General features: G+C 49.1%; 1 protein-coding gene across 4 annotated transcripts; it reads left to right on the top strand.

The window, feature by feature from the left end:
• The first annotated feature begins 90 nt into the window (after positions 1–90).
• LOC106602582 (lysine-specific demethylase 2A) lies at positions 91–21,238 on the top strand. Of its 4 annotated transcripts, none has more exons than XM_014195294.2 (22): positions 91–247; positions 5,581–5,719; positions 5,934–6,012; positions 6,154–6,200; positions 8,705–8,883; positions 8,981–9,087; positions 9,255–9,348; positions 9,453–9,606; positions 9,851–9,966; positions 10,074–10,200; positions 10,521–10,753; positions 10,928–11,005; positions 13,198–13,449; positions 13,775–13,909; positions 15,093–15,176; positions 15,281–15,580; positions 16,088–16,120; positions 16,376–17,502; positions 18,211–18,374; positions 18,534–18,680; positions 18,955–19,170; positions 19,372–21,238. In XM_014195294.2, exons 1-22 carry the CDS (start codon positions 242–244, stop codon positions 19,551–19,553), a joined length of 3,999 nt encoding a protein of 1,332 aa, XP_014050769.1. In that variant the 5' UTR covers positions 91–241; the 3' UTR covers positions 19,554–21,238. The 4 variants fall into 4 exon arrangements, with proteins under 4 accessions (XP_014050769.1, XP_014050767.1, XP_045572596.1 ...); XM_014195292.2 differs by lacking the exon at positions 91–247 and adding an exon at positions 539–1,635; XM_014195293.2 differs by lacking the exon at positions 91–247 and adding an exon at positions 3,714–4,424.
• The last annotated feature ends 871 nt before the right edge of the window (positions 21,239–22,109 follow it).

Below are 22,109 nucleotides of genomic sequence, written 5' to 3'. Positions count from 1 at the left end.
GTATATTGTTTAATTGGCAGGCCAAATCCTCCAATTGTTGCCATCCACCCAACTGTGGGACCAATAGACAGCCGCTTCCGGACAACTGCCATGAAGGGGCGGCTTTGCTGTAGCAATCCAAGACCAAAGTAGCTACCCAGAAAACGTGGCTCAGCAATGCAAAGCTCCGGGAGTCAAGACACAGCAGAAGCCAGGAGGCAGACTGGCCCCGTTGACCGTCCTTGAACAGGTCTACTCAATCATGGTGGTGTGTAACGGAAATACATTTACATTTTATGGGTTCATAAGTTATATGGCAGGTCTGGCAATTTTTGTAAAGAGGTTGAGTTGGGTAACACGATGTCTGAATTGCGTGGTAGTTCATTGGTAGTTTACTGACCCTTTTTATCTGTTGACCAATTGTTATTCTCCTTTGAAGATAGTAGCAAAATGGTTGCCAATTGGAGTTCGATTCGTCCAATAGCTTGCAATTTAATTGGTCATTCACGTGTCGGTATCACTTTGTTTTACGTGTGTTCAACCCTTATCGACAAAATGTATTTGGGAGTGACATAATTACCGACCATTTAGCGTCTCGCCGGCTTTGCGGTCGTTGGACGATTTTATTGTTGTAGGCGGGTCTTGAGAAACGAGTGTTTTGTGAGGAGATGAAAATGGCGGCGGATGGCTGACCGCCGTCTTTGTCGGATATTAACATAAAACTGCGATTTAAACCAGCGTTCTCTGTCGCTTTTAACAGAACGTCGTGTCATTTAATATGACCAGATTAAGGATTTTCTAAACTCTTTGGTTGATTGGAGTTTTCCAAAAGACAAAGCGGAAAGTTCCTTTGGAAATAGATTGCTCGCTGTCTGCTGTTGCATTTTAAATTTAGACGTTCGTTTTAGTTTAGCGAACAGTTTGTTCAACATAATAAGAAAATGTGTTTGAACTACATGCCGCAAATAACCCAGGACTGGTAACCCCCCCTCACCCCCTAAAACTAGCCAGACAAGTGTCTAAATTGTATGTATTGTATCAATTGTAAGCTACACTCTATAGCTAACGTTAGCTATAACACGCTAACCTTTACATAATGAACCACACTACAATCCCAAATGCAATATTGGCTCTATAAACAAACTAAAGCTTGCTAGCTAATCCCATTCTCTCGGTAGGGTTTTGTTTTGGTGATCGACAACAATGTTTCCCTTTGGTGGGGGATAGCTAGCATCTTTACTATTTCTCTAGCTATGTCCTAGTGGTAATTATCTACCGTTAGCTGCAAATAACATAACGTTGCAATGTGTAAACGCTCGTACTTTATTTATACGGTGGTTTTAATCAAATCAAAATGTATTAATTTCGCTACGTTGCTGACTGTATTTTAGATTTACTTTGTCAGATTTGAAAGGCTTTTTTTTTTTTTTTACCCGCAAGTTACAGTGGACATAAATATTACACTACTAGAAATAAATAGATAAGTTAAGCTACATTTCCAATCACGAGCTAGTTGTAGTGTTCAGCAGCTTGACAGCGCAGTCACAGGTACCCACGTGTATCGGCGAATCGCCTACCAAATAAGCAGTCCACTGTCTCAAGTGACAGTCATAAAACATGGAAGATAAGCGTCGACCAAGATTCAGCAAGCGGCTGGTAAGTAACTAGTTGGCCCAGCTGTATTTCAACGTCTCCCTGTTTTGTCTGTAGTAAAAATCCATAGCTAACGTTACTTTAGACGTTGATGGTGATGAACTATCTGAAATGGCATGGACTACCGCAAGTGACTACGGACGCACCTTTCAATATAGTTAGAATGGACATTTTCATATTTTAGTGTGTTCTTAAACTGTCCATATGGATTGAGATGTTGGAATTATAGAGACAGTCAGAGGAAATTAGTTATGTTACTAGTCTGCGGTTCAATTCCATGACTTGCACCTCATAATTTAGGTTATGGGAATAACTGTAGTGTTTTTTTCCCTAAGTAACAATTTATTTCCAATACCAAATAGCTGAGAAGGTTATGTCTCTGACTTGTCTTGCTTGATGGCGTCATGTAGTCCAGATTGGCACTGTTGACTAACTTGAGAAAGTACTGTAACGACCCTGGGTTTATAAGTGCGGAAATCGACTCTGCCGCTTGAGCATGCTTTTGCGGCACAGTCGATAGTGCAGGACTTCGGGCTAGAAGGTCGAGGGTTCGAGACCTGCTCCCTGCTGTTTCGTTACAGTACGATAAACAGGCTCTTTGGTCAAAAGTAGTGCCTTATAAAAGGGAATAGGGTGCACTTTTAAGACGAGCCAGGTTCATGTTCATCGCTTGGGGGTTAAACCCTGCCAGGAGAGTGCATCATGTCAGTCGCTCCAAAACTTTGTAAACGCAAACGGAGCGGAAGACATTTGGTTAAAGAGGACCGGATCAACCATGTCTGGAGGAGTGAACACAGGGTTAGGTTGGGCTATGGCTGGGATTAGTGTGAGCTAGCTAAATCTTTGGAAAGGAATATTGTACATTTTTGTTACATGGTACATTTGATTGAGGGTCAGATAAGATTATTGATTGATGTGTTTGAGGGGAGTTCTTTTTTTCTGCATGTTGAGAGAATTTGAACCTGTATTGTAGGGTGACTAGGGTCTCCAGCCTACCTGACTGTGTAGAATCTGGATAGTTACAGGTGAGGTGACACAAAAAAAGGCTGTTACTAGGCAATGGACTGTAGACCTGATGTTTATACTGTACAATGGAGGTATGTGTGTGTGTTTGTTGTGATTGTTAAAGTTGAGTTTTAAACGATAGTCACGTTTGTAGGAGCAGAAGCAGAACATGTCTTTCAGAGCAGTAGCCAGGCAGCATCATGCAGAGATAACGTCTTATCAATTATGAATAGGCTGAGATTTAGGCAGTAGTGGTCAGCTCTACATCTCTAAGTCTCTGGTCTGTTAGGGAGAGGGAGTTATTTTTCTTTGCCTGTACTTTGAGCCATGCAAGTAATGAAACAGGAGAAGGGGATTGGGGGGGGGGGGGTGAGTGGAGAGGACACTGTGGCGAGAGCACGCTGTCGGCTCTGTGTGAAGCAAGAGGAGAAGTTACTGGAGAGGCTGGCTGTCTGGCTGGCCATGTGAGCAGAAATGCGGAGAACACGGATGGAGATGGGGGGGGTGTGGAGAGGACACTGTGGCGAGAGCACGCTGTCGGCTCTGTGTGAAGCAAGAGGAGAAGTTACTGGAGAGGCTGGCTGTCTGGCTGGCCATGTGAGCAGAAATGCGGAGAACACGGATGGAGATGTGGGGGGGGAGACACTGCAGAGGCAGAAGAATGACAGAGCTGGATAGACCGCAGGCCTCTTTCTCTCTGAAAAGAAATAGAGAGGGGGAGCGGAGGATGGCGAGCGAAGGAGAGATGCTGCTGCACTACGCTGGGGATGAAGGGATGTGGGAAGAGAGGAGGAGGAGGAAGAAGAAAGATAAAGAGAGGAGGGATGTAATGGTGACACTGAAGGTGCGAGGTGTGTAGAGTCTCCATCCCATAGGATTCCCCAAGGTGCACTGCAGGAGAGGGAAAAGGCAAGATAAATATGATGGAGAGGATACTGGATTGCTACAGTGAGGGAGGGAGAGAGAACATCTGTAACCCTGCTGGTACTGGCTCCGAGACCCGTCTCTTGGCGACGATCTTTGATAATAAACATGGACAATGCGGTTAGATACTGCATCTGGCGTGTGCCCTTACCCACTCTGGTTGCTCAGGCGTCGTGGTGCGATTGTGTAGCGCAGGGTCGTCTATTGTTTCTTGAGTAGCCGAGTGAGTGGGAGACCCAGGAGGTGATCTAGACCGGAGGCGCTGGCTGTCCGTTGTTCCCCAGCCAAGGCGTCTCCCAGACGGATCCACTCCCTCCCGCTCCCATGTTCCTGGCATGGTGCTCCAATCCAGACTGTTTCTCTCTCTAGAGTCTGTTGTCACAGAAGCAGAATTCCCGCCTTGGGAATACTAGGTGGAGCTGGACACTGCGGTGTGTGTGACCAGCAGCTGGTCTGTGTGATGTCTCAGTTAAAGGTCGTTGGTTCCGCCGGGGGCAGTAGCAACGTAGTGCGTCACTGAGAGACGGTATGCTGTGTCTCAAATGGCACCCTATTCCCTACATAGTGCACCATCTAGGGAGCCATGTGGTACGCGCAGCCACTGTCCACTGTGCTGGGCAGCGGCCCAGGGGAGCACAGACCGACTGGCGCACTGCGTTACACCACTCACTGCAATGCCGTTGTGTCCGTCTCCTATATCAAACCACCTGAATGGAACAAAGATCTCTCGTCAACCCTGACTTAAAGATGGATCACGGATTTTGAATTTACTGGGACGGGGTTGTCTTCTTGAAGGGCTGGGCTGCCCAGAGCCAAGGAGGATTGCAGTGGCTGGCAGGCAGATGGGCAGTGAGATGTTGGAGGTAGGGCTGGTACTGGTGCCTCATTCTGCATCTCATGTCACTGATTTGGCTGTTACAGCGGTGGATACTAGTGCTGTTTAATGTCGCGCTGTAGAGTGGCATTGGCTTGTGGCTGACAGTACAGTGAGGTCGTTTTACATTGTGTGATGTTTGCAAGGAGGCGTGTGTGTGTGTTCAGGGCCGGCTGAGGATGTTTTAGAGGTGTGTGTGAGACGGGCGGAGAGATTGCATTCTCAGACATCTCTTATTGTTGTCCCTGAGCTCTGGGCTGCTGGACCCCCACCCCCTCCCTGGGTCAGCTGGTGCATTGCCATGGCAACCCTGGTCCCCTTTGTGTAGCTGTTAGCAATAGTGCTAATGATAACCGTCAGCTGGTAGACGGAAAGGCTTTCCCAAAAAACCTTCTCAGTAAAATGTTGAGTTAAAAAGTAGCCTCTGCCTTTCTGGCAGAATGATATCATGATTATTTGCATCAATCCAATGGCCATTTGTTTTGCAAACTCTGAAATCACGTGAGCGCTACATCCCCATCAATGAAGCATCAAGCCTCCAGTTGACAGAGGTGGTGAATAAATAGTGGGGATGGGGGACAATATTGAGCGGATGAGCAGGGGGAATGGAAGCACTGGGTAAAAAAAAAAGGCTCCAGGTACCCCCCCCTTTATTTATCCCCCCCCCATCCCTGAGAGAAGGGAGAGTCAGTGTGAGGGAAATGAATGATAGGCTACATTAGAGAGAATTGATCCCCTGGCCTGAACATCAATGTATTGTGTGTGTGTTCTGTGTTGATATGGGTTTGTGTGGGTATGTTCTTTCCTCCTTGCCCCAGTGTGTGTTATACAGAGACTTTTTGTAGGAGGGAGGTGCAGGTCATGTACTGTGTGTGGGAGCATTGTTTACACAGCCAAACGCTGCGGTTTTTAAGTAGCATTACATGTTAAAGAAATACCTTAAAGAACCTGGGAGAAGTATTAAGCCTAACTATTACAGAAATACCGTAAATACCCTAAAATAGTGCGATGGGATTTAAAGGGTATACAGCTGCTGAACACATTGAGGTAAATCTGTTCTTTATTCCTTTTCCCTCTTCCTCCTCACATTCCTATTCCCTTTTGCTCTCCCCCTCTCCTTTCCCCTCCTTTCTTCCTCTCTCCAGCGGTCGGGCACGCGGCGGCGCTACCATGACGATGGTATCTCGGACGACGAGATCGAGGGGAGGAGGACCTTTGACCTGGAGGAGAAGCTGACGAGCGAGAGGTTCACCTCAGACAGGGTCAAACGCATGGAGGGGAAAGGTCAGTGTTGGGTGTCATCACCGTAGAATGACGGAGGGTTTGAGACATTGGCTGCGTCTGAAATTGCACCCTATTCCCTATATGAAATGCACTTCTGACATTAGTAGTGCCCTATAGGGAAGGGAATAGGGTCTCATTTGCGCGTCGCTTACAAACTTGAGTAGCTTTGAGGATTCCTGTTTAGTTTATGACTTATTGTGGTTTGTTTTTCCAGACCTCACGTTTGAGTACATCCAAAGAGGTGGGTTGAGGGACCCGATCATCTTTGAGAAGCCAGACGGACTGGGCATCAAGTACGTCCTGCTTTTCCCCCTCAACTCTGTTGGAAACACGCTCACTTTATTCTCTCTGGGGCAATTAGAATGGCTGAAATTGCATTAAGAGTTTGTAATTCTCTGAGTAATATGTAACCTGGTTTGTCGTGCTCTCTAAAGGATGCCGGATCCAGACTTCAGTGTGAACGACGTCAAGATATTTGTCGGTAAGATTCCCTCCTCCAGTGCTTCTATCCAAACACGCCTCTTCCCTTTTCCTGTTCCTCTCCTTCACCCACTTCACTCTATTTCTCCATCATAACACTCCCTCATTTACATCTCCTTTATTTCTCTCCCTCACTCGCATTTTTAACACCACAGTCGACCAAACAAGCCCTGCAGGCTCTAGTTTGATCTGATCTTGACCGTATTGCCCGGTGATATGAAGTGCTGCAAAGAAGGACCGAGAAAAGCTGCAGCCGGCCCAGAACAGAGCAGCAAGTATTGCCCTTCAATGTACAAAGAGGGCTAATGTCAACACTACGCGTGTCAGTCTCTCTTGGCTCAAAGTACAGGAGAGATTTGACTGCATCAATTCTTGTTTTTTTGTGTTCATTTCCAAGTAGTCTGTATAATCAATTTACATATAGCTCTGATTGGCATGCTTACCCACCAGACATGCCACCAGGGGTCTCTTCACAGTCGAGACCAAATCGAGAACAGATTCAAGGCAACGCACAGTATTCTAGAGCCATTATCATATGGGACACCCATCTCAAAGGACTCAAGCAAACCTAAAAAAAAATGAGCTTCAAAACAACACCTCACAGAACAATGCCGCTCCCCATCTGACCTAATTAACTGATAGTCATTATGTACAGAGCATTCAGGAAGTATTCAGACCCCTTGACTTTTTCCACATTTTGTCACGTTACAGCTTTATTCTAAAATGGATTAAACTTTTATTTTTTCATGAATCTAAACACAATACCCCATAATGACAGAGCAAAAACAGGTTTTTGGACATTTTTGCAAAAAAATTATATATTATTCAGACCCTTTACTCACTACTTGGTTGAAGCACCTTTGGCAGTGATTACAGCCTCGAGTCTTCTTGGGTATGACGCTACAAGCTTGGCACACCTGTATTTGGGGAATTTCTCCCATTCTTCTCTGCAGATCCTCTCAAGCTCTGTCAGGTTGGATGGGGAGCGTCGCTGCACAGCTATTTAAGTCTCTCCAGAGATGTTCGATCGGGTTCAAGTCCGGGCTCTGGCTGGGCCACTCAAGGACTTTCGGAGACTTGTCCCAAAGCCACTCCTGCATTGTCTTGGCTGTGTGCTTAGGGTTGTTGTCCTGTTGGAAGGTGAACCTTCACCCCAGTCTGAGGACCTGAGCGCTCTGGAGAAGGTTTTCATCAAGGATCTTTCTGTACTTTCCTCTGTTCATCTTTGCCTTGATCCTGATGGTCTCCCAGTCCCTGCCGCTGAAAAACATCCCCACAGCATGATGCTGCCACCACTATGCTTCACCGTAGGGATGGTGCCAGGTTTCCTCCAGACGTGACGTTTGGCATTCCGGCCAAAGAGTTCAATCTTGGTTTCATCAGACCAGAGAATCTTGTTTCTCATGGTCTGAGAGTCCTTTAGGTGCCCTTTGGCAAACTCCAAGCTGGCTGTCATGTGCCTTTTTACTGAGGAGTGGCTTCCGTCTGGCCACTCTACCATAAAGGCCTGATTGGTGGAGTGCTGCAGAGATGGTTGTCCTTCTGGAAGGTTCTCCCATTCCACAGAGGAACTCAGGAGCTCTTTCAGAGTGACCATCAGGTTCTTGGTCACCTCCCTGACCAAGGCCCCAATTGCTCAGTTTGGCTGGGTGGCCAGCTCTAGGAAGAGTCTTGGTGGTTCCAACCTTCTTCCATTTTAAGCATAGAGGCCAATGTGTTCTTGAGGACATGCAGTGCTGCAGAAATGTTTTGGTACCCTTCCCCAGATCTGTGCCTCGACACAATCTTGTCTCGGAGCTCTATGGATAATTCCTTTGACCTCATGGCTTGGTTTTTACTCTGACATGCTCTGTCAACTGTGGGACCTTATATTGACAGGTGTGTGCCTTTCCAAATCATGTTCAATCAATTGAATTTACCACAGGTAGACTCCAATCAAGTTGTAGAAACATCTCAAAGATGATCAATGGAAACACGATGCACCTGAGCTCAATTTTGAGTCTAGTAGCAAAGGGTCTGAATTCTTATGTAAATAAGGTATTTCAGTTTTTTTTTAAATCTTTAATAAATTAGCAAAACATTAAAGGTTTTGCTTGCCATTATAGGGTATTGTGTGTAGATTGAGATTTGTATTTATTTAATCCATTTTAGAATAAGGCTGTAACGTAACAAAATGTGGAAAAGGGCAGCGTGCCTGAATACTTTTCGAATTCACCGTATGTATACTGATGTGTGGGTAACTGTCAGTAGGGCCTTTTTTGTTCCCATTTAAATTGGTGTAGTTCAGTCCTTGAGCTGTTCTTGTCTATTTATGTCATGTTTCATGTTGTGGAAGAGTAGCTTCAGCGACAGTTAATGGGGATCCCAATAAAATACCAAATACTCTCTTACCTTCCCTTTTCCTCCTCTCACCTTTTCTGTCTCTCTCCTCCTTCTCTCCTTTGTTCCTCCCTCACCGTATCACCCCTCTGTCTGTACCCCTCTCCCCCTCCTTGTCTCCCCCAGGCAGCAGGCGTATGATGGATGTGATGGATGTCAGTACTCAGAAGGGTATAGAGATGTCTATGGCCCAGTGGAGACGTTATTACGAGACGCCCCCCTCCCAGAGGGACAAACTCTACAACGTCATCAGCCTGGAGTTTAGCCACACCAAGCTGGAGAACCTGGTCCAGAGGCCTGCATCGGTCAGTCTGAGATATATATATATATACACACACACACACATACATCGGCACACACACCCTTCTGTCTGTTCTTACTGCCTCCTGTGTATCCTATCAGGTGGACATCATAGACTGGGTGGACAACATGTGGCCTCGGCACCTGAAGGAGCGACAGAGAGACTCCACCAACTCCATCACAGACATGCAGTACCCCAAAGTGCAGAAGTAAGGCTCATCTGTGTCCCAAATGGCACCCTATATAGTGCACAACTTGACCATGGTCCGTAGGCCCCGTCAACTCCATCACAGATATGCAGTGCCCGAAGTGCGACCCTCTCCCTCATCAACTGCGTTCTCCTTCCCTCTTTTTCTCCTCTCCTCCTCTGTTCCAGGTACTGTCTAATGAGTGTGCAGGGCTGCTACACGGACTTCCACATCGACTTCGGAGGTTCCTCGGTCTGGTACCACATACTGCGGGGAGGCAAGGTAACAACGGACTACTTGATCTTACAACCTACGACTTGAGACTCGAATAAGAGTGACTCTGGTTTCCTCTCACTTCTTACCTCTGCGCCTCTACTTCCTGTCAGGTGTTCTGGCTGATCCCGCCCACGCCTCAGAACCTGGAGCTGTATGAGGACTGGGTGTTGTCAGGGAAACAGGGAGACATCTTCCTAGGAGACAAGGCCCAGGACTGTCAGAGGATAGAGCTGAAGCAGGGCTATACCTTCATGATCCCCTCAGGTACCCACTTAATATGTTGGGAAATCTGGTGTGAATGGATTGTAATGTTTTTTTTTTTAAAATGTAGAACTGCCTTAATTTTGCTGGACTCCAGGAAGAGTAATGGGGATCCATAATTAACACACACACACATGTTTAATCATACTCATACTTTGGCACACACACATACAGATGTTTAACCGTTTAAACTTCAACCTAGTGTTGTGTGTTCCTGTTTCTAATGTTTACCTTTGTGTCCTGTCAGGTTGGATCCATGCGGTCTACACTCCAGTGGACACCCTGGTGTTTGGGGGGAACTTCCTCCACAGCTTCAACATCCCCATGCAACTCAACATCTACAGCATCGAGGACAGGACACGGGTGGGACACACACACTCTCTCTCTCCTAAATGTACTAAATCTTTTCCTATTCCTGAGCACTCGAAAGAAGAGAAGTTACTAATAAGTTGAACTTGGTGTCTCTGCAGGTACCAGCTAAGTTCCGTTACCCGTTCTACTATGAGATGTGTTGGTACGTGTTGGAGAGATACCTCTTCAGTCTGACCAACACCTCCTACCTCACGCCTGACTTCCAGAAACACTCCCTGGGTATCGGTCAGTGCCGACACTACCCCCTCTCTGTTTCTCTGTTCTCCCCCCCTCTGCTCTCTCACCCTCTCTCTCTCCCTCTCTCTGTTGTCTCACCCCCTCCATCTCTCTCTACACTCCACCTCCTACTATTCCAGCTTTACAGCAGGCAGCTCAGCACTTCTCTAACCATCATTACTTGACATTAGGTGGTTACGTTTTGAATGACAGCACGAGATCTAGAACCTGAGACGTGCGCTCTCTGTATTTCGTTAGACTACAAACCGTGCATTCCTTTTCTCTTTCCAGCTCCACCTCTTCATCTCTCTGTCCCTCCCTCCCTCCAGGTCTTACCAGAGACCCCTCCACCTGTGAGTCAGTCAACGGGCACACCCAGGAGGAGGATGAAGAGGAGGCTACCCCGACCCGGGGCTCTAAGCCCGGGGTGAAGGTTCACCTCACGCCTTTTGAGCTGGAGGGGCTGTGGAACCTGCTGGGGAAGCTGGAGTCGCTGCCCTCACAGAAGAACTGTGTCCCGGCAGGCATACACGATGCTCCCGCTCTGCTGCACGACATCAGGGTGAGGGATGGATGGATGTGGGTGTCTGACAGAATGAAATATCCTCATATCAAAATGGATGCATACGCATGACTGACTAAGTCACTTTGGATAAAACCGTCTGCTAAATGGCGTATATTATAAAGGTTTTGTGTGTGTGTTTTCATGTACTAACCTTCTCTTGTCCTCTGTAAGGCGCTGCTGAAGGAGCATGCTAATGACATCCCCAAACTGTCCTACACTGGCAAGCCCATCGTCAAGTGGCCCAAGAGGGTGAGAAGGCGACACACCGCATTCAGTCACATGCTCATATTGGCCCTTTACACTCCTACCCATATACGGGATCAGATTGGCAGGTTTGGACGGCAACAAGCGCCTTAATTGGGACGCAGTGGCTGTACAGTGACTTGATATACCTGACGTCAGAGCTCAGTGGCTGTACAGTAACTTGATATACCTGACGTCAGAGCTCAGTGGCTGTACAGTAACTTGATATACCTGACGTCAGAGCTCAGTGGCTGTACAGTAACTTGATATACCTGACGTCAGAGCTCAGTGGCTGTACAGTAACTTGATATACCTGACGTCAGAGCTCAGTGGCTGTACAGTAACTTGATATACCTGACGTCAGAGCTCAGTGGCTGTACAGTAACTTGATATACCTGACGTCAGAGCTCAGTGGCTGTACAGTAACTTGATATACCTGACGTCAGAACTCAGTGGCTGTACAGTAACTTGATATACCTGACGTCAGAACTCAGTGGCTGTACAGTAACTTGATATACCTGACGTCAGAGCTCAGTGGCTGTACAGTAACTTGATATACCTGACGTCAGAGCTCAGTGGCTGTACAGTAACTTGATATACCTGACGTCAGAGCTCAGTGGCTGTACAGTAACTTGATATACCTGACGTCAGAGCTCAGTGGCTGTACAGTAACTTGATATACCTGACGTCAGAACTCAGTGGCTGTACAGTAACTTGATATACCTGACGTCAGAACTCAGTGGCTGTACAGTAACTTGATATACCTGACGTCAGAGCTCAGTGGCTGTACAGTAACTTGATATACCTGACGTCAGAGCTCAGTGGCTGTACAGTAACTTGATATACCTGACGTCAGAGCTCAGTGGCTGTACAGTAACTTGATATACCTGACGTCAGAGCTCAGTGGCTGTACAGTAACTTGATATACCTGACGTCAGAGCTCAGTGGCTGTACAGTAACTTGATATACCTGACGTCAGAGCTCAGTCTGTCTGCTTCACAGCTCTGGATGGGTTTTGACTGACAGCCGTTCTGAACTTCAGCACCACACGCGACAAAAAGATGCCCTTGTCCCTCCCGCTAATTGAGTAACCTTTTGCACATTTTTTAAATTGTTGTCTGACTGAGGGAAATGCTGTAAATTTAAGAGGACTGGAAAGGTTGAGGATGACAATAAATACCGCTTTGATGTCGTACAAGCAAGCCAAACACCTGTGAGTCCAAATGTGCACTTCACATTTCCGTATCATGAAACTCATGTCTATACAGTGACAACGTTACAAGGTGACATGGCGGCATACCCCGTTCTGAACAGAATGAGACGATTGTTTGTTTGTTGTGGAAACATTTTTGCCGCGGAACACGCACACAAACGCACTCCTGACGCCATTCTATGCTCACCAAAATCCCAATCTGTTTCTCTGAATTGTCTTGTTGAAAGCCTAACGCTGTAAGATCGTATTTTACAACTTAGCTAGTCGTGTTGGAAATGGAATACGCTTTCAAATGATGCCCACCTGACCCAGACTGCAGTTTTCTAATGAGATCTTGTGGGATAGCGTGAACAGCAACAGTAATTGTGTGACGGCTCCAATGCAGGGCTGCGTTCCAAACAAAACAACTGCAAGTCTGCTTGCTCTAGTTCCTCAACGGCACAGCTAGGAGAGCTGAAGACTCTTCATCTAAAAGTGCAGAAAAATATGAATTTCAATAATGTTACTGAAAGTATCCAGATTACAGTAAATGTAAAATGCACATGAAATCAAGTTTAAATGTTTGGGTTCCGTCTTGTGTAAGGTGAACTGTTGTCCTCAACTTTGGTTTAATCATTTTTTTCCACAATGTCCAAACTGTTGCTACTGTGCTTATGCTTATAATAGTTATGTAAGAAACCTGGAGCCCTGTCCATATAGGCCTATATCCCCACATGTGTTAACACACACACATACTGTACATTGTCGTAAGACGGGGTGCAAGTCATGCCACATTCTTAGACTGCTTCACTTGAAATCCATGTACTTTTCTGACTCCTAAATCCAAGGGTGATTCAATCCACAGAGGGATGCTTTTCCAGACAGATTAAGCCTAGTCCTGGACTGTTGCCTTCGTCCCGTCCCCTACCATTTGTTTAGATTATTTTATTTTTTTATAACTTTGAATTCACCTTTATCCCAATAATTCTCGCCCCCACCCTTCCAGCCGTCGTGGTACCAGCCCCCTCCCCCTCCTCCCCCGGTGGCTCGTCCCAAGCTGTCTGCCACGGTGGTGACCCCGCGGCCCCAGAAGCCCGCCTCCTCCATGTCCGTGCTGCGGCGGCGGCGCGTGCGGTGTAAGCGCTGCGAGGCGTGCGTCAGGACGGAGTGCGGGGACTGTAACTTCTGCAGGGACATGAAGAAGTTCGGAGGGCCGGGGAAACTGAAACAGACCTGCGTGCTCCGACAGTGTCTGGCGGTGAGAGCGAGTGGGGGGGTGTGTGTGAGAGTGGAGCGGGGCGTGAGAGCGAGTGTGTGTGGGGGGGGGGGAGAGATTGGGGGCGTGAGAGTGGCGGGGGTGAGAGCGAGTGGGGGGAGGGGTGAGATGTTTCATCCGTACAGTAGAAGCATTGTCACTGTCTCCCTCTCTTTGCTCGCTGTGTGTATCGCTTACTGCTTGCCTTTGATGCCTGGGTCCTTATCTCTTCTTCCCAGCTAGTATACGCTGTGTGTGTGTGTGTGTGTCATTCTGACAGAATATACTAGTCTGTCAGTATATTAACTCCTCCCTTTCTCTCCCCCAGCCGGGTCTGCCCCTGTCAGTGGTGTGTGAGATCTGTGCAGAGGGGAACCAGGAGGGAGGAGAGAGGCCGGTCTTCGCCCTCACCCTCATGGAGTGTTCCAACTGTGCCCAGATAGCCCACCCCGCCTGCCTCAAAGTAACCCCGACACTCTCCTCAAACTATACCCTACCTTCAAGTTTCAGCTTGATTTGCCATATGTAGTAAATGCATGTTGAAATCTTACTCACCAGAGCTCTCACAATCAAATCAGCATTAAAACACACATGACATCACTTTTTGTTGTTGTCTGACATCAGTACAGATGGAGGTTAAACTCTCCCTCTACCTCTATCTAGTTCTCAAACAAAATCCTCTACACTTCTGACTCGCTCTCTCGCTCCACCTCTGTCTCTCGCTCTGTCTCTCGCTCCACCTCTGTCTCTCGCTCTCTCTCTCGCTCCACCTCTGTCTCTCGCTCTCTCTCTCGCTCCACCTCTGTCTCTCGCTCTCTCTCTCGCTCCACCTCTGTCTCTCTCTCGCTCCACCTCTGTCTCTCTCTCGCTCCACCTCTGTCTCTCTCTCTCGCTCCACCTCTGTCTCTCTCTCTCGCTCCACCTCTGTCTCTCTCTCGCCCACCTCTGCTCTCTCTCTCGCTCCACCTCTGTCTCTCGCTCTCTCTCTCGCTCCACCTCTGTCTCTCGCTCTCTCTCTCGCTCCACCTCTGTCTCTCGCTCTCTCTCTCGCTCCACCTCTGTCTCTCGCTCCACCTCTGTCTCTCGCTCTCTCTCTCGCTCCACCTCTGTCTCTCGCTCTCTCTCTCGCTCCACCTCTGTCTCTCGCTCTCTCTCTCTCGCTCCACCTCTGTCTCTCGCTCTGTCTCTCGCTCTCTCTCTCGCTCCACCTCTGTCTCTCGCTCTCTCTCTCGCTCCACCTCTGTCTCTCGCTCTCTCTCTCGCTCCACCTCTGTCTCTCGCTCTCTCTCTCGCTCCACCTCTGTCTCTCGCTCTCTCTCTCTCGCTCCACCTCTGTCTCTCTCGCTCCACCTCTGTCTCTCTCTCTCTCTCGCTCCACCTCTGTCTCTCTCGCTCCACCTCTGTCTCTCTCTCTCTCTCTCGCTCCACCTCTGTCTCTCTCTCTCTCTCTCTCTCTCGCTCCACCTCTGTCTCTCTCTCTCTCTCGCTCCACCTCTGTCTCTCTCTCTCTCTCGCTCCACCTCTGTCTCTCTCTCTCTCTCTCTCGCTCCACCTCTGTCTCTCTCTCTCGCTCCACCTCTGTCTCTCTCTCTCGCTCCACCTCTGTCTCTCTCTCTCGCTCCACCTCTGTCTCTCTCTCTCTCTAGGTAACAGGGGATGGCGTGGTGAATACAGATCTGCCCAGCTGCTGGGAATGTCCCAAATGTGTTCTGGGAATCACCGACACTGAGGTAGACCCTACTCTATAACACACACACACACACACACACACACACACACACACTGTGTCCCGGCTAGCTAACGGCCGTGACTCTCTCCCTGTGCTGTGTGTCAGTCTTCGGGCACCGATGATGATGACAGTGGGGCGTCCGTTGGCCTCGGCGCTGGCGTGAGCCCCCTCTCCGCCACCGCCCTCTCCTCCACCCAGGGGCCTCTAGGGGTCTCCATGGAGCCAGGCTCTGCTCCTGGGTTGGGGGACAAGGGCTGGGGCAGGGCGATACTGCTACACCCAGGGCTGGTTCCCAACCCCCCCTCCTGGTTCTCCGAGGCGCCCCTTCCCTCCCCTGGGCAGCTACTACTAGAGCAGCGCGGCCTCAAGCGGGCGGGGAGATGGGCAAGCGGGCGCAGGAAGAGGGTGAGAGGCCTACCGCCGCCACCGTGCTTCCCCCCGCCCGTTACATCATCATCACGCGCCTATCACTGGTCTGACTGACGAGGGGAGGGGCTGGGGGAGACATGGGGCTTTGGGCTCCACAAATACTGTCTGAATGTAGAACCCTTTGCTTTAGGGTCGATATCAGACACTTTATCTGTGCCTGTTTTCAGCTTGCCTGGCTTAATGGACCAGTAGAAAAGTCTGGCACTCCAGGCAGACTCAAGAAAAATATTTAAAGGGGTTTTCAACTATTTGAACCCAGGTCTAGTCCATGTATTTGTGAGACAGTATTTGTGGAGCAGAAAGTGTTTGTAGCCTGAACGAAAGCCCAGTGCATGTGGAGGTTGAGCGAGAGAACCAGCAGCTTGTGATGTGAATGTGCTTGTCTGTCTTCAGTGCAGCAGGCGTTATGTCAACAGAGATGTTACAGTAGTCAATGAACAGTGAATTTCTCTTGCATTGATGTTTTTCTTTTTTTGATTTCAGGTGAAGGGGGACAAGAATAAAATGTTACACGCGGTAAGTATGGCAGCCAATAAAAATGTATTCGACTAAACCGAAGACAGTTTTTCACGTTTTCCCTAAAGGATACTTTGCTCCCTCTCTTCTTTCCTCTCTCCTTTCCTCTCTCCTTTCCTCTCTCCTTTCCTCTCTCCTTTCCTCTCTCCTTTCCTCTCTCCTTTCCTCTCTCCTTTCCTCTCTCCTTTCCTCCCTCCTCTCTCCTTTCCTTTCCTCTGCCCTCTTTCATTTTCTCCTTTCCTCCCTCCCTTCCAGAAACGCAAGTCTTCTTCGTATCTCGACGGTCACATCGCCAAGATCTACCGTCGCCATGGTTATAGCCGAGACGATGACTCGGGCAGCGATGATGATGATGATGATGATGAAGGCTCCAGGAGCGGAGGAGGCGCGGGACAGAAGATGTCCGGGCCACGCCCTCGCGGCAGTGGCTCCGCCTCTCGGAGAGGCTACGGGACTGGGAGGCGGGGCATTTGGAGAGGCTCCTCCCACAGAGGGGCAGGCCGCGGGAGCGGGCTGGCCCCTCACTCCTCCCTGAAGATGAGGCGCGGCAGAGGGGATAGAGAGGGGGGGCGTAGGGAGAGGGGTGGGAGAGTGCGCCTCCGGGGAGGCACCAGGATGCAGAGACGCAGGGACGAGTCAGAGGAGGAGGAGGACGACGATGACGACAGCGAGGAAGATCGGCAGCAACGCCGCAGGCGGAGGAGAACGGACGACGAGGAAGACGACGACGACGAGGAAGACGACGATGAGGGAGACAGCTCGGCCCGGGACCTGGAGGGGGAGGATGAGGACGTGGCCGGTGAAGACGAGGAAGACGACGAGAACCGGTCAGACTCTGAACCAGAGCCTCCCGTTCTCCTGGTGTCTGACCTTAACGACGACCTCCTAAACGGCTCGTACCTGACCGTGACCCTACAGCGCCCCCCCAGGGCCAAACGCCACCCCGGCTCCATCGTGCCCAAGCTGGAGGCCGCCATGTCTCCCAGGACCCACGGCGGCGGTCCAGGTTACGTCCAGCATAAAACCCTCGGGAAGACGCGGCACAAAAACGGCACGGTCGCCGCCGGCAACGGCCTGGCCCAGCCCGCCAAGAATCCAGTCGGCCGGCCGCCTCGTCACCGCATCAACAATCCCCACGGCGACACAGCAGACAGGGAAAAAGAGAGGGACACCGCCTCTCATTCCTCCTCGGACTCCTCGGCCTCCCCCACCCCTCCTCCCCACTCCTCCCACTCTCCTTCCTCGCTCCTGTCGCTTCCCTCCTTCAAGGATGTAGGAAATGAGAAAGGAGGGGAGAAGGAGGTGTGGGTGGCGGTGTTCCGTTACCTGAGCAGAGCCGAGCTGGCTAGCTGCATGACTGTCTGTAAGGCCTGGTACAAATGGTGAGTCACACTGTCTGTTATTAGATTCCAATTCACAGCCATAAGCATGGCTTGTTGGTGATTGGGGGGGAAAAATCTATACAGTTGCATATTGGCATATTATTTTTGGCGATATATGGTATTAAAAATATCGCAGTATTTTTCTGCTAGTTGGCTTGTTCGCCATCTTTTTAAATATGGAGCAAATTTGTTTTCAGCACTTATTTCCATGACTGATCCAAACTGGTTTCTCATGGCTCTGTTGTCTCTCTTCAACAGACAATCTATATGGTGAGCAATATGTTTGGAACATCGAATCGCAATAAAATGACAGTATCCAATCGCGCTACTTATAGAATCGCAATCCATATCGTATCGGCACCTAAGCATCGCGATCATATCGTGAGGTCCCTGGCCATTACCAGCCCTACTTATTGTTTCTGTACACAAAGGAGTTTAGTTCCTGTTTCTGGTTCAATGCAGCTTTAGGATATTTTCTTCCATTGAAAATGACATGACACTCTCCTTAATCTGTGGACCAAAGGGCACTTTCTGTGGGGCTTCTCCATGAAGCGTGGTTTTTACACCAGAGACAGGAGACAGTCATGTCATTTTAATGGATGAAACATACTGAAGCTGCGTTGAAACAGAACCAGGACACCTCCTTTATCTAACAGGACTATCCTCATTTCTGTACCCCCCCTCTCTCCCTCTCCCTCCTCTCTGTAGGAGTTGTGACAAGCGTCTGTGGAGTGGTGTGGATGTATCGCGGTGTCCCTCCCTCTCCTCCCAGGCCGTGCAGGGCATCATCAAACGCCAGCCCACCTCCCTGGACCTTTCCTGGACCCCCGTGTCCAAGAAACAGATCACCCTGCTCATACACCGCCTGCCAGGTAGCTACTGCGCACACACACACACACACACACACACACACACTCACTCACAGACACACAACAACATCCACCACAACAGTCTACACACACACCGTACCATTGCAAGATGAATTAAAACCTTCTCCATCCTCTTTCTCTCTTCCACCCCCTGTCTCTCAGGTCTGAAGGAGCTGATGATAGCAGGTTGCTCCTGGTCGTCCATGTCAGCCCTGTCCACCCCCAGCCTGCCGTGCCTTCGTACCCTGGACCTGCGCTGGGCAGAGGGGATCAAAGACACCCAGATCAGGGACCTGGTCACACCACCAGGTCACTAGTCAATACTAACTGACTAACAGGGGTGTTGGGAGTTAAATCTCTCTCCTTTTCCTACAGGCTGTTATGACTGCAGCAGGCCACTGGTGCCGTGTGTGTGTTTGACTATAGTAGTTTGTCTTTGAGGAATTATGTAGCTGCTTCACCTCCCCTATGATGAATGAATCTCGAGTTTTAGGTGGTTGGGTTTGGCGAGTAAGTATTTTATATTGAATGGGGTGGGTTAGTGACGGTACTGTACGTATCTGACCCCTCTCTCTCTCTGCAGGTTGTGACAGTCGGTCTCGGCTGCGTGGCTGTGTGGCGCTGCGTCTAGCCGGCCTGGACATCAGTGACTCCACCCTGAGGCTGATCCTCCGTCACATGCCCCTGCTAGAGAGGCTGGACCTGGGCCACTGCAGGGACCTCACGGACCAGTCCGTCTGCCTGCTCACCGCCGCCGGCACACACACACGAAACACACTCACGGAGATCAACCTCGCAGGTAGGCGCGTGCACACACACACACACACACACACTCCCATGGAATGCATAGAGGTGAACCTTGAAGGTACACACAACCCACATGCGAATTTGCAATTGCTGAGATCAGCCTCGCAAGTTCACACACACACACTCATTTTCTTCATACAGTTTGTACACCTCTAGCTCTGTCTAAGCCCTCCTCCTCCCCTTCCTCCCCCAGGCTGTAACAAGCTGACGGACGGCTGTCTGGCTTACCTGAAGAGGGCGTCTGGCCTGGCGCTGCTCGACCTGCGGGGCTGCAAAGGTGTGACGCGGCGGGGCTGTGAGGGCTTCATCTCGGACCTCTCTCACTGCGTCCTGTTCTGTATGACAGAGGAGAAACTCATCCAGAGGATATCGTAAAACTGACCCCGTTCTTACCCCTACGCAAGGGGCACGTAGAGACCCCGTACCAGCCAGGCAGGGGGGAGAGATGGGCAGCAGCCAACACCCCTCCCCCGAAAAGGAGAACAAGCGCTCCAAAAAAAAGGGGGGCGAGCAACAAAAAAAAGTGAAGATGTTCCCACTCCTCACTTGGGATGATAGAAGACATGGAGAGAGGGGAGGGTGGAGGGATAGTGTAAGGAGAGGGGAGAATGTGCTGTTGCAGCATCATGTGTTTATTAGGAGGGTTAGGAACGATATGACTAGCACAGAGACACTTGTTAGTGTTGTTCACACTACAGGGCTGAAAATGGGAGCCCTGGGCCTCCCGAGCGGCGCAGTGGTCTAAGCCACTGCATCGCAGTGCTGCCTGTGCCACTAGAGATCCTGTGTCGCAGCCGGACGTGACCGGGAGACCCATGAGGCGGCGCAAAATTGGCCCAGAATCGTCCGGGTTAGGGGAGGGTGCCATGATGTCCTTGTCCCATCGCGCACTAGCGACTCCTGTGGAGGGCCGGGCGCAATGCACGCTGACACGGTCGCCAGGTGTACGGTGTTTCCTCTGACACATTGGTGCGGCTGGCTTCCGGGTTAGGTGGGCATTGTGTAAAGAAGCAGTGCGGCTTGTTTGGGTCGTGTTTCTGAGGACGCACGGCTCTTGACCTTCTCTCCTGAGTCCGTACTGGAGTTGCAGCGATGAGACAAGACTGTAACTACCAATTGGATACCACAAAATTGGGGAGAATTTTGTGCGACATGGTCTACATGAACTAGAGTGAATCGGGGTTTAGGTTTCAGAGGGGGTTGAGAGGGGAAGACTCCGACATGACTGGTGTGTCCCACTAGGTCCGGATTCTATGCCACACTGTCAAACACTTCCACGGACTCCTTGGGAAACCGAGCCGTCGGGACTCGTAAGCACCGAGGGGATGATGAATTGCAACCCCCCCCCCCCCCGTTTCAGCTCTCATTGTGTCCCCTCCTTCTTTTCGCGCCATCCTCACCTCTGTTCCTTACGCTTTTACAGCCATGAGTTTTGTTGGATAAAAACCGTACTGTATCTCTCATCAGTTACATCCAAAATGGTACCCTGTTCCTCATAGTACACTACTACAGAGCCCTGGTCAAAGGTAGTACTCTATATAGGGAATAGGGTGCTATTTGGGATGAATACATTGTTTCTCTTCAGTTTTACTTGACTCCCTTTCACACTACCAGCCACTGCAGGTCTTAACTTTAACTTGGTTTCTTTGAATTCCCTCATTTGACAGAATATTTTCCTCCTGTCATTTTAATGTTTTTCCTTTGTCAGTCTTTTTACAGGTAACTTTTTGTTCATCCCTCTGTCTCTGTCCCCCATAATGTTATTGTTAATAATGTTGAACCGGAGGGCTTTTGGGTTGAGCGCGCCCCAAATGTCACCCTAGTCCCAATATCGTGCACTACTTTTCAAAAGTAGTGCACTATATAGGAAATATGATACCATTTGGTACGCGATCTTGGTGAATTGTTTTGGTTGCCCTACTGCAGTTGCTCAATGGGACTGTAATGTGCCTGTAGCATTGCAATCAATTATAATTATTTTCTGAAATGTTTTGCAGAAATTCTCTGTTAATTTGTGGGTTTTTATAAGAAAAAAATGAAAACAAGAAATCTGAAATGAATAGTGTGTACGCACGTCTTGATTGAAATTAAGTTGAGGTCAGTTGCTAAATACAGTGCTGGTCAAAAGTTTTCCACATACTCATTCAAGAGTTTTTCTTTATTTTTTACTATTTTCTACAATGTAGAATAATAGTGAAGACGTGACTCATGTACTAACCAAAAGTGTTAAATCAAAATAAATGAATAAAACCCTTACACAGCCTGGAGGTGTGTTGGGTCGTTGTCCTGTTGGAAAAACAAATGATAGAACCACTAAGCGCAAACCAGATGGGATGGCGTATCGCTGCACAATGCTGTGGTAGACATGCTGGTTAAGTGTGTCTTGAATTATAAATAAATCACTGACCATGTCACCAGCAAAGCACCATCACACCTCCTCCATGCTTCAGTGGGAACTACACATGCAGAGATCATCCGTTCACCTACTCTGCGTCTCACAAACACAGTGGTTGGAACCAAAAATCTCAAATTTGGACTCATCAGACCAAATTACAGATTTCCACCGGTCTAATGTCCATTGCTCGTGTTTCTTGGCCCAAGCAAGTCTCTTCTTATTATTGGTGTCCTTTAGTAGTGGTTTCTTTGCAGCAATTCGACCATGAAGGCCTGATTTACGCAGTCTCCGCTGAACAGTTGATGTTGAAATGTGTGAAGCATTTATTTGGGCTGCAATTTCTGAGGCTGGTAACTCTAATGAACTTATCCTCTGCAGCAGAGGTAACTGTGTCTCCCTTTCCTGTGGCGGTCCTCATGAGAGCCAGTTTCATCATAGCGCTTGATGGTTTTTGCGACTGCACTTGAAACGTTCAAAGTTCTTGAAATGTTCCACATTGACTGACCTTCATGTCTTAAAGTAATGATGGACTGTCG

Source organism: Salmo salar, chromosome ssa04 (genome assembly GCF_905237065.1).
Source record: "Salmo salar chromosome ssa04, Ssal_v3.1, whole genome shotgun sequence".
NCBI lineage: Eukaryota > Metazoa > Chordata > Actinopteri > Salmoniformes > Salmonidae > Salmo > Salmo salar.
Note: the sequence above shows the minus strand (reverse complement) of the source record. Positions and strands in the feature narration are given on the sequence as shown.